The sequence below is a fragment of the Crotalus tigris genome, unplaced genomic scaffold (genome assembly GCF_016545835.1).
Source record: "Crotalus tigris isolate CLP2741 ecotype Arizona unplaced genomic scaffold, ASM1654583v1 scf7180000017543.2237141, whole genome shotgun sequence".
Lineage (NCBI taxonomy): Eukaryota > Metazoa > Chordata > Lepidosauria > Squamata > Viperidae > Crotalus > Crotalus tigris.
The window spans coordinates 200,600-213,258 of record NW_024096463.1 but is presented as its reverse complement, the minus strand read 5'-3'; the positions used below and the strand labels follow the sequence as shown (position 1 = coordinate 213,258).

The 12,659-nt window shown below is 38.1% G+C and overlaps 1 protein-coding gene across 2 annotated transcripts in view; it reads right to left on the bottom strand.

Moving 5' to 3' along the window:
- WWC3 (WWC family member 3) overlaps positions 1–12,659 on the bottom strand; it is a 234,274-nt gene that overhangs the window by 196,493 nt on the left and 25,122 nt on the right. For both annotated transcript variants that reach the window (XM_039318738.1, XM_039318663.1), the window contains exon 2: positions 4,250–4,359. In XM_039318738.1, the coding sequence (XP_039174672.1) occupies positions 4,250–4,359 (110 nt within the window). The remainder of the gene's footprint in view (positions 1–4,249; positions 4,360–12,659) is intronic.

The window sequence follows — 12,659 nt, the reverse complement described above, 5'->3', positions numbered from 1 at the left end:
CTCCAACAATGACGGTCCTTTTAAACTGTCGGAGCTCTCCGGTGAAGACGGAAGGCAAATTCTCCTGTTTTCCCTCTGTCAGCTGTTCCGCGCTAGGGCCTGAGCTTTCCCTGCGCTTTGCTCTCTCTCTCCCCCCCCGCGCCTCCCCCCCTCACAAACACCTCCCAAGCGTGCTTCTGCCCTGGAGCTGCAGCCGCAAGCTCCGTCCGCGCTGCTCAGCTGCTCCGGCTGAACGGTAAGGGAATTGAAGGGAAGGGAGCTAGGTAAAGGGAGAGGAGTACGGTAGAGGTAAGATAGGTAAGATAGAGAGGAAGGGAATTCCTTCCTCTCTATCAAGGGAGACTTCCCCCGTGGGGTTGTGAATTTTAGGCTCCCTTGAAATTTTAAAATTTAGAAATTTAGTAGGGGCCAATTAAACAGAATTTAATCCTTGCTACCAACTCTCAGCTACTGGGAATAATCCACCAATGGAAAGAAACTGTACCTGCCTAAGAGCCAAAGTTGAACGTCTGGATGCTGGGCGAGAACAGTCAAGACTGGGAATCTCGTGGTCCAGGATGGGCGTGGCAACTTTGCCTGACTGATCTGATTGGGAAGGAATACAGTCTCAACCCATTGGTGGATTATCCATCTCCAGTGCTGGAGAACACCTTATTTTTTTTTATTCTCCACTAGATAGGGTGTTAGTGCCTCTCCAAATAGTCGACCTCCCTTAAATGGAGCCGTGGCCACACGCCATTTGTGTTTACTTTCAGCCCTTCAGTTCTTAAGCCAAAGCAGTCATCACGTGACAACGCTGGAAGCCATCACTCGGGCCGAATGTCTGGCGGTGTACAAGGATACGTCCGCCATGTACTCTGAGGTCGCCACCACTTTGGTCAGATCTTGATGGATCCTGACCTCCTCTAGGGGAATCCTCGCCTGAAGCTGTCTTAGCCAGATAAGGGAAATTCTGGCAAAGAACGAGGTGGAGGTTGCCGCCTTTGCTGCCCATGCTGCTGCCTGGTGTATTTTACGTAAGGAGAGCTCAGATTATTTTATCCTCTGCCCTTAGGACATCAGAGACATCTCGTGGTAACCTGGAGGATGAAAATAGCAGGACTAGGGAGTCGTCCACCTTAGGCACCTCCAACAGATCTCTCAAGATAGGGACCATATCCACTAACTTGCGCTCTGCTCCCCTCTGGGAAGGTTGGGCATCCGATGATTCCCATTGTCTTTGAATATTTTTGAGGAATAGAGGGGGAGAAGGAATCTGTTGGCACCTGACGACCAGTTCTGAAAATAACAGATCTGGATCCTGATAAGAGGAAGGTTCCGGGGCCCATCTTACCCGTTGCACATGCCCTGCAAAGTAGAGATGGGAAGAGTGTAGAGTTAAAGAGCTCTACCATGGGATGAGGCTCTTGTGAAGGCTCCTCGCAATCCAACCACTGATCTCCAGTATAGTCATAATCAGAAGAGCTGGGAGTGTCGCATCCCGGGGAATGAGGAGGGGAGATCGAATCCGGACAATCGCACACTGTAGGTCGTGTTGAGATGGCTGGAACTGATGAAGGTCTCGGAATGGGTGAAGACTGTTGATGTCCAGAGGAAGCCATCGCTTGAAGAACTGCCTGCGATATCATGGCCTGCAGCTGATCAGCAAACGAGGGGTCCTGTGAAGGGCGAAGCCCTGCTGCTGTCAGGGTAAAAGTTGCTGCAGGTTCCGTGGAGGGGCCCTGTGGCACAAGTTCCTCCCCAAAAAGGGGTGGGCCTTCCTGACCAAAGGTCTGCATAAAGACCTGCTCAGGCTCCCGCTTCGGGGACCACGCCCGTGTTGGAGCAAGAAACTGTGAGTCAATGGCGGGAGACGCAAATGGGGGAAGTGGTGATTTGCCCACCTCCCCTGTTGCCAGTCGTTGTGCCCGAGAGAACTGCTTCTCCAAAGCCCGATGTGAACGACTGGCCTGCTTGTCAGCAGACCTACTTGGTCTTTTGCCGGATTTAGACTTAGATTTGGCCTTTACCTTAGCCGCAGCTTCTTGACAAGGGGATTTGTGTTTAGGTTGCCTGATTGAAACAGAAGCCTATGACTCAGTGTTGTCTGCCATGATGAATTGAGAAGGTTCTAGTGGAACACTGAAAATAATCTCGGTCTGCAAGAGAACCGCCAGTTGCCCACCGCGATGGGACTGACGTGCACGTGGATCAGCGTAGTCCGGCCCACCGGCAAAACCGGAATCACGCTGGGCGCGTTTGAGCATACGTCACTGAATGAGGAGCCAAAGTCAGTACTGTCCGTGTAGCACAGGCTGATAATCAGGTGAAATTAAGGCACAGTGACAAGATCTCATGTGTCTCACATAGTGGCAATGGTCAGGGTCTAGCTAGCAACCACTAAATACAGAGTAGCAGACCGGCTAAGGTGAAGGAGTTCTAAGTGGCAAAAGAACTGGTATAATGAGCTGTTGAAGAAGAGAATGTGATGTTGTTGAGAGGCTAACAGATAGAAAGGACCTACGTCTGTGGACACCTAAAATGGAGACTTCCTGTAATTTAGAGTCTGCCTGGTCAATTTTCAGGTGCCTGCTGGGACTAATAATCCTACAGCCTTCTAAGTGTCATATATCACATTATCCAATTAGTGTGAAGGTCAAAGGTTTCCTTCCTCTTTCTTTCCCAGGCTTTGCCCCACCCCCTTCTGCTCTGTATTAACCCCAAATATACCAGACAGTTCTGCATATTGTCAAACAAGAATATACAATATTTGCAGCGTTGACACTAAGTATGGATGAGGGTTGGGGCTCTCGTGCGAAAACCAAAATGGCGTCCACGACGAGCAAGGGATAGTAGCGCACCAACCTCAGCCTCTCCCAAAACTATCAAATCCTCAAGGGAAGAGCCTCCCTGCTCTCCCACAAAGGACGACTGTTTCGCGGTGCCTTAAAATGGTAGCTGCACTGCCGGGATGAAGGAGTTTGGTGGGGAAGCACGAATCTGAGGCGATCGGATCGCCTGCCTCAGATCGCAGAGAGATGCGCCTGAAGAAGTCCCTCTCACTCAGCTCAACAGAATAACTTATCCTCTGTCCCTTAGGTGAGATCGTCAAGGAAATACTTCATGGCCCACGCCAAACAGGTGAGAGGCGCGGCAGCTGCGGCGCCTTCCAGCAGCGGCGGGGAATCCGCGGCCGAGACAGCCAACAGAAAACAAAGGGAACTGTCGTGAGAATTTTCTAAAATATCGAGACAGCGGCAGCGCGCACTTGAAAACCGCGCTGATTCCAGGCCTGCCAGCTGTAGCTGGGTTGTAATGAGGCAAAAAGTTCCACCAAGGAGCTTGACAGTTGAGCGGCCCCAAAATGGCATCCGCGAGATAAGCTGAGCTCCTGACAGACGGAAAAGCCCCAGATGACAGAGGCCAGAATCCCCTGATAGCAGGGATGATCAGAGGCTATGCAGCCTCCTTCCTACCAAGGAGAATCCACTAATGGGTAAGAGAAAGGGAAAAAATTTTTTTCATCGAAGTCAAACCTGCCAAAAGAAGGAATTTGGGAGTCAAAATTGTCACGTCCTTCTGGGCGAACAGACTAAGTCGAAACTGGGAGGTACCAGAGCAGGACGGGCGTGACAACTTTGACTGACTTAGTCTGATTGGGCAGGAGGACTGAATTAACCCATTGGTGGATTCTCCATCCATCATGCTGGAGAAAAAATGAAACAATTCCAATTCTTTAAAAAAAAGATATTCATATCTACATGTCCTATTCTTTCATCACTTTCTATTGTCTTTTCTTCTGCTCTTTCCTCTCTCTGCTGCCATTGTCCATCTGCCATCTAATCTAATTCGAAGATAGTACCTTGAGCTTTTCTACTATGGCTACCATAAATGGAAAGACTCTATAAAGATTTTTAAAAAGCAATATTAAATCCAAAATTTGGAGGAAAAAGGAATTTATATAAAATCCAGATATTTGAGCATATACACCTGCACTTATCAAGCTTGCCAATATTATTCAATAGTTCTATCTCCAATAAAATAAGTCATGACAGAAATCTTCAAATAAGTTATGCAAAGAAAATCCTAAAACCCATGAGAATTGTGCATATTTTTCATATTGCAAGACAGCATCTATAATAGCAATAATTTTATAATTTTATTGTATCTTTCTCCCTTGCCCAACTCTGATTAGCCTATATATAAATGAAAATTTAAGATCCAAGTCTGAGTTTATATGTATAACTTAAAAACAAAATTGGTCACTCACGATTTATGTGGTCCATGTAATAAACACCAATCTGTTGATCATAAACAGTTTCCCATCCTAAAGGTAGTTCATCACCAACACAGTCAGCAAAAGTCAATGGCTTGGTAATCCTATAAATATTATAAAAAAACAACAACAGTTCAAACATGCTGCATTTAATTATCATTATGTATGACTATAATATAACTTTGATGAATTATGATTAAGGACATCACTTTTTAATGCCAAAACTTTTAACATAGGACAAAGAAAATCAATCTCAAATAGGAAGAAATTTTAAAATGCACTGAAAGACAAGAATTAAACGGATCAATATTTACATTTTTATTCTCACCACCCACTGGAGTAAAAAATGGGAGTTATCAGAATCCTACACCAACGAGCTGAAGGTCTGCCTACCAGCAAAGATGGGAAAGATAAAGAACTAAAACACATCATGGAAGCCCTCAGAACATGTGGTTATCCCAATTGGACCTTCATCAAATCCCCCAAAAGACCCAGCAGAAGCTCTTTGATAACAGACAAAGAAGAAAACAATAAACAAAGCAATATTGTCATTCCATATGTTGCAGGAATATTAGAAAAGCTCAGGAGGATCTTCAGTCAACACAACATAAGTGCACACTTTAAACCAACAGCTATACTAAGGCAGAAGCTTGTCCACCCCAAGGATAAAACACCCACACACAAATTGAACAACGTGGTATATGCAGTATAATGCAGTGAGCTATGTGCAGATCTGTACATTGGGGAAACAAAACAATCAGTTCATAAACACATGGCACAACATAGGCCATGTCTTCATTATGTTCTCTGATGAACACAAATACAAACATATATATTTGGCTTACTTAAATCCAATCAAAACAGACCATTAAACCAAAACTGTCAATTTATTGTGGGAAGTCAGAGCCCCTCAGAGAAGGAAATATTAAAAGGGCAGAAAAATATATTTTTCCTCAAAAGGATTTTTAAAAGCAGAAACCAACCCTGGCTCCAAATCTCTCTGTCCCCAAGCAGTAGCCAGCACTATACAAATGCAAATGTAAAACTATCAGGAAAGCTGGAGCCAGAAGACAAAGACCTAAAATCTGCATACCTCACCCAAACTCTAAGAGTCATTAGCCCAGCTCCAGGGAAGCAGGATATGACTTTTGGGACATAATAGGACTAACCCATTACCATCAAGTATACCAGAGAGGCACATCTAAACTCAGGTCAGAATACGTGACACAGGAAATAGCCACGAAGTTCATGCCACAGGAACAGGAAACTATTCCAAACAAAAGGCTAGAGAGGGTATAAAAACCTACTGCCCATGTGCTCAGTCCTTCTTTCCTCTGGTCTTTCCTGCAAGAACCATCCTTCTGCCTCTTCAACAAACTGTAACCTTCTTCCCAAAGCAGTCGCCATGTTGCTTATCTATTCCCGGCTTGGATGAACCAGGATGAAGACTTTACTTCCATTATAAAGATGAAAGTATAGTAAAATAGAAAAGTAAGTATAATTTAGTGATAATGGTTACATTATATTCAAATTTTTAATAAAGGAGTAAATACACAAACCTTAATACTATCTCATAAGATATTTGTGGTTGCATATTTATCTTTCACATTGAGGTGCATAAACAAAAACCACACCAGATTTTAAACTTCATATTTACTAGTCTCACATTTCTGAAACTATAAATATTCTACATTAAACTTTGAAAGTAATCATAAAATGAAACATGGATAAAGAATTTAAGTTGTCTCACAAAGTTCAGAAAAAAACCTTCTTACTATTTTGTCAGAACTATTGAAGAATAATGCAGAGTGGTGGGCTACAATCTTGTCATCGCTCTTTACCTATACTGACATCACTGGATGTGTCCCCAATCTTTAAGAAGGGAAAGAGAGATGACCTTACTAACTACTACTTAAAACTCTATGCAGACAGCACTGTAGATCTTTCCAGAACACCAAGAGACCTCCAAAGAGCTCTGAGAACTTTGGTCTGATACTGCAGCAATGATAATCTGGAAATCAGAAAACCAAGATTATGATTTCTGTCAAAAAGCCAAAGCTCTGCTTATGGAGCATTAATGGCCATAAAATAGAACAAGTGACTAGTTTTGATTATTTAGGAGCAGACATGCATGCTACTGGCTTGAGGAAAGCCCATTATGAATATGCTGCTGCTACTGAACAAAGATCTATCAATACCATCCTTATTTTTTTCCGGGCCAAGGGAGGATATTACATTCCAGCTGCACTTAAGCTGTTTCAGGCTAAGCCACTAGCCCAATTCCTTTATGGGACTCTGATTGGCCCTCAGCTTCGTGTTTCACTTCTCGGAGAGAGTACAATCCAAATTTATCAGAGTAGCTCTCCAGATATCACACTGGGTCTCAAACACTGGGTCTCAAACGTACTTCTACAAATGGAGACAAGTATGATATAAGCTGACTCCACAGTGTATCTAACTTTCATAAACCTTTGGTTAAAACTCAACTTCTGTCCTCAATGGTTTGCAACATTCAGGACAATTTTCAATCCACATGAGTCAAGGCTGCTGAATCTAATCTTTTAAATCTAAATTTAAATCTAAATTTAAATTTAAATTTAAATTTAAATCTAGGCTACATTCAGATTCCTACATTCCCCTGTAGGAATCTGACTTCCTGAGTCTTACAATTTATCAAGGAAATTTTTGAGTGATCAATTAAATTGAATTAAATTATCTCTAATTAGCTTTTAAACTAAGCAATTTCAGCTACTAGAAAAAAAAAAAATCCCCCCTAATGGAAAGGAACTATACCTGCCCAGGAGCCAAAAGTTGTAGATGTCTCATGGCCAGATCAGTCAAGACTGAAGGATCATGGTCCAAGACGGGGCGTGGCAACTTTGGCTGACTGATCTGATTGGCCAGGAATACAGTCTCAACCCACTGCGTGGATTATCCATCTCCAGTGCTGGAGAAAAACAGATTAGGGAAGACCCTAGCTTTCCTAACACCAGTACTCAAGATATATTGCAGTGCTGCTAGCTACACTTCACAGAACTAGAAGCAAGCAGCCATCAGTGAGCTTTCTCTCTTGCCCGATGTCATCTCTCTCCTCTGCGGTAGTGGATAGTAAATATAAAAAAATACCATTGGTATTTTCTGTGATTCTGGAAGGTGGAAACTATAGAACATGTTCTTCCTTTCTTCTAGGTTTTGTGCACCAGCACAGAAGTTCTGTTGGACCCTGACGGTTCAATCTCCTGCAATGCATTCTTTGTAACTATAATTTATTTAAATTTGAGATATTATTACTTTGTTGATACTGTTTTAGATATTATTACTTTGTTGTAATTTTAGATGTTATCATATTTAATATAATTTTAGTCTTTATATTATAATTTAATATAAGCTGTATCCTATACTGTTTTACGTAAAATAATCTAATTAATATCTATAAGTGAAGTCCAGGATACAGCCTATATTAAGCCATTTTTACAGCCTATATTATGGCATGTATTATGGCCTATATATACAGCCTATATTATGGCCATTTTTCACACTTACAACCATTGCTGCATCCCCATGGATTATCAAAATTCGAACATTTGGCAACTGTTCATATTTATGACAGTTGCAGTGTCCTGAGGTCATGTGGTCATCTTTTGCAACCTTTTATGAAGCAAGGTCAATGATTCACTTTACAACCATGTTACTAATTTAAAACGACAATGATTCACTTAACAATTGTGGCAAGATAAATCGTAAAATGGGACAAAACTCACTTAACAACTGTCTCACTTAGCAACTTTTAGGGCTCAATTATGGTGGTATATTGAAGACTACCTGTACTGAATATCCTCCTATTATAACATCTGAACAGTAAAACTGGGCTTAGCTATAAAACTGATTCAGTCTCCACCAATTAAAAACCTGAGTTCTTTCTCTACTTCACTGAAAATATTGAAGTTTAAACAGGAATGAAATTATGTCAGCTGGCATATCATATATCTAAGCTAGCCTCATGGTGCCATAAACTGATCCTGGTTTGCTCTGATTTTTATATTAGCATTATCATAATATATATTATTAGCATTAAACATATTAATGTTTTAGTTCTATCAAATTATAGAAATGAATCATTAAAATCACTTAAACAGAGTAGTCTATGTTGATAAAATATTTAATTATTATAAAGAACTAAATGTTTAATTTAGTAATTTACAATAATACTTATAAAAACTGTTTATCAGTCACAAGTTTTAGATACGCTTCATTAAGAATAATTAGATTCAGAAATGATGTTTCTTAAGCACTTAGATCTGAATATTCCTAAGAACTACTGAGATAATAGGATCCATTTAAATATGAATCACCAGGATTAAACCCATTATATACAACAACCAAACTTGTATACTCTGTGCTCTATGATAATAACTATCAGTACTTAAGTAAACTGAAATTTGTACATTAAACCAGACTTCTGCAATGTGCATAAATTTTGAATACCAACATTTAAAAAACAATTTTATTTTCTGCTAATTAACAAAAAAATAAAACCTCTCATTTACCTATCTTTAGAAAACATTGCACTATAGACCTTCTTTTATGTCTTCCCACTAAAGTCCTCCAACTCTAAGAAATATATCTAAATAGTCACCCAATTTTCTGAATTTGAGTTGAATTTCAAAGTACAGTAAATGAACTCTGTTCTACTGATGAAAATATAATTTCTGCTTATTAATCTTTTCAGGCATAATGCCTAGTAGAAAAAGTTCAGGTTTAAAATCCACTTGTTCGCCCAATATTTTTTCTAACCCCATATGTATATTTTTCCAATAAGCCTTTGCCTTCCCACATGTCCACCAAATATGATAATACGTGCCTATGTTATGTTTACATTTCCAACATCTATCTGACATATTTTTAAACATTTTTGCTAATCTTGCTGGTGGAAGGTGCCATCTATAAAACATTTTATACAAATTTTCTTTGTATGAAGTTGACATTGTTAATTTATAGTTTCTCTCCCATAACACTTGCCATTTTTCTAATTCTATATTATAACCAAATTTTTTTGCCCATCTTGTCATTGTTTCTTTCGCTTGTTCACTTTCCATATCTAAAATTAACAAAAAGTTATACAATTTCTTGATTAATTTCTCATCTGAGAATAACAAAATCTTATCAAACAGATTGGTCCTTGTAAAATCCATACATTTTTACATCTTTTTCATATCTACTTTGTATCTGTAAATGTGCCCACCAAGACAGATAAATTCCCTGATTTTCCAATTCTTGTTTAGATTTTAATTTCCCATCCATATCTAAAATATCTTTATATGTCCATGCTTTTTCAAAGTCTACCAGGTTCGGATGAATAAATGCCTCCATTGTTGATAACCACCCTGGAATTTTTAAATATATTTTAGCTTTAATTTTTTCCCATACTGTTAACAAAGCATTTCTTATAAAATGATTTTGAAAGTACTTATGGACTTTGTTTTTCCCGTACCATAAAAAAGCATGCCACCCCAATTGTAAATCATATCCCTCTAAATACAATAACTTTTTATTTCTGAGTGTTATCCACTCTTTCACCCATGTTAACACAGATGCTTAATAATACAATGTCCATTCCGGTAACCCAAAACCTCCATTTTCCTTAGCATCTTGTAATGTTTTCATCTTAATTCTAGCTTTTTTCCCCTGCCAGATAAAGTTCAAAACCAATGAATTTAAATTTTGAAAGAATTTTTTCTCAAGTTTTATCGGAATCGTTTGAAATAAAAATAAAATCGTCGGCAACACATTCATTTTTACTGTAGCAATTCTTCCTAATATTGACCGCTGGAGATTTTTCCATCTTTCCAAGTCTAGCTTTATTTGCTTCAATAATTTTATATAATTGTCTTCTTTTATTGACGAACACTTATCTGAAAGAGGAATACCTAAATATTTAACTTTTTTCACTATTTGTACCTGTTTTCTCTAGTATTTGCCTTTTTTGTTTATCTGTAAGGTTCTTTACTATTAATTTAGTTTTATCTTTATTTATTTTTAGTTCTGCCACTTCTCCATATTCTTCTATCTTTCCCCATAGTTTAGGAATCATCTCTAAAGGTTCTTCCAAAATAAACACTAGATCATCGGCAAATGCTTGTAACTTATATGTTTCATCTTTTATTTTCAATCCTTTAATTTAGTACTTCCAAAGTAAAGATAAATAATGGAGATAGTGGACATCCTTGTCTCGTGCCTTTTCTTATCTCAAAGCTCTCAGTATAATCTCCATTCACTATCACTTTTGCTGTCTGTTTACTATATATTGTTTTTATCATATTTGTAAAGTTCTTTCCAAAATCCATTATTTGTAATTGTTGAACCATAAATTGCCAAGAAACATTATCAAATGCTTTTTGGGCATCTAAAAACACTAATGCTAATTGTTTCCCTGGGTGTAATTCATAATATTCTAATACGTCCATTATCACCCTTAAATTATTTTTAATTTGTCTCTTCGGTAAAAAGCCGTTTTGATCTGGATGTATAAACTCAACTAAGTATCTTTTCAGTCTCTCTGCCATTATTGAAGTAAAAATTTTGTAATCCACATTGAGTAATGAAATCAGAAGTCTGAATCTTCTTTTGGTATCAAACTAATATTTGCTTCTATCCATGTATTTGGAAGCTTGGCCTCTAATAATAATCCATTACACACATCTTTCAATGGTTCGCTTAATACAGTGTTTCCCAAACTTCACAATTTTAAGGCATGAGGACTTCAACTCCCAGAATTCCACAGCCAGCAACACTGGCTGTGGAATTCTGGGAGTTGAAGTCCACGTGCCTTAAAATTGTCAAGTTTGGGAAACACTGGCTTAATATATCTTGTAGATTTTTATAAAGTTCCACTGGTAGCCCATCTGGGCCAGTGTTTTTCCGTTCCTCTGTCGTTTTATAGCCTCTAATATCTCCATCATTGTTATTCTTTCTTCTAACATAGTTTTGAATGTCTCTGAAATCTTTGGCAATTTACTTTCTTCTAAATATTGAGCAATTCTCTCTTTTGCAGCCTCCTCTTTGCCATACAATTCCTTATAATATTTCTTGATTATTTTTTTTATTTCTTCCTTTTTAAATTGTAAACAACATTTCTCATCTACTAAGTTATTATTTTCTTCTCTTTCTGTTTTTTAAGCTTATAGGCTAGCCATCTTCCTGGCTTATTGGCATTTTCGAAGAAATTTTGTTTTGTTCTCTTTATTTGTTCCACCAGTTTTTCTGAGTCCAACAAATTCAGCTTATGTTTTATTATTTCCATTTCTTTTTTCAAAGTCTTTTCCTGTGGGTTTTGTTGTAATTCTGTCTCTAATTTTCTAAATTCTTCTTTTAATAATAAATATTGCTGTCTTCTCTGTTTGTTTTTCTTTGCCATATACATTATAGCTATGCCTCTAAAATACGCTTTGGCTGTATCCCATACGTTTTGTAGTGATGTGTCTTCTTCTTTATTTTCTTTACAGAAGAAGTCCATTTCTTTTTTGGCCAAGTCTATGAATTCTTTATCTTTTAGTATAGATTGATTTAAAATCCATCTTGGTTTTTTTTCCTTTCCATGTCGCTTTTAAGGGATTATGATCTGCCCATGTGCCTATTTCTATCCTAATTTCCTGTATATCCATCTTTAGTTCAGGAGTCATCCAAATCATGTCAATTCTTGACCAAGATTTATGACTATTTGAGTAAAAAGTATTTTGTCGATTTTGAGGATTGATTTCTCTCCAGACATCTTGAATTCCAATTTCTTCTGCCATATCAAAAAATGTCTTAGGTAATCTTCTTCTTACGAATTTTCCTGTTTTGCTACCTTTATAATCCATTGTTTCATCTACTATCGCATTAAAATCTCCTATTAAACAAATATTTTGGTATTCCATTTCTATTAATTTCCTGTGTAGTCTTTGATAAAATTGTTCTTGACTATCATTTGGAGCATAAATTGCCACTAACAATATTTGTTTTTGATGTAAATTTATTTCAACCATTACAATTCTTCCTTCTTCATCTGAATATATTAGTTTAGAGTCTATTGTCTCTTTAACGTATATTGCCACCCCTCGTTTCTTTTGTTGCGCTGATGTATAATAAAGCTTCCCCATTTTTGGGTATTCCAAAAATTTGTAATGTTGTTTTTTTATGTGTGTCTCTTGTAAACAGATTATATCTATATTTAATTTCTGAAGTTTTCTAAAAATTTATTTCTTTTTATTGGGGAATTTAGTCCATTTACATTTACTGAAAAAATCTCATTTTTTTCTCCATTTCCTCTTTCATTACTTATATTTTGGCCTAGTCGATCTTGTAGTCCTTTGTTCTCTAGCAGTTCCTTCTCCTTCACCTGTTTTTTCACTTTTCTCCTGCTGCT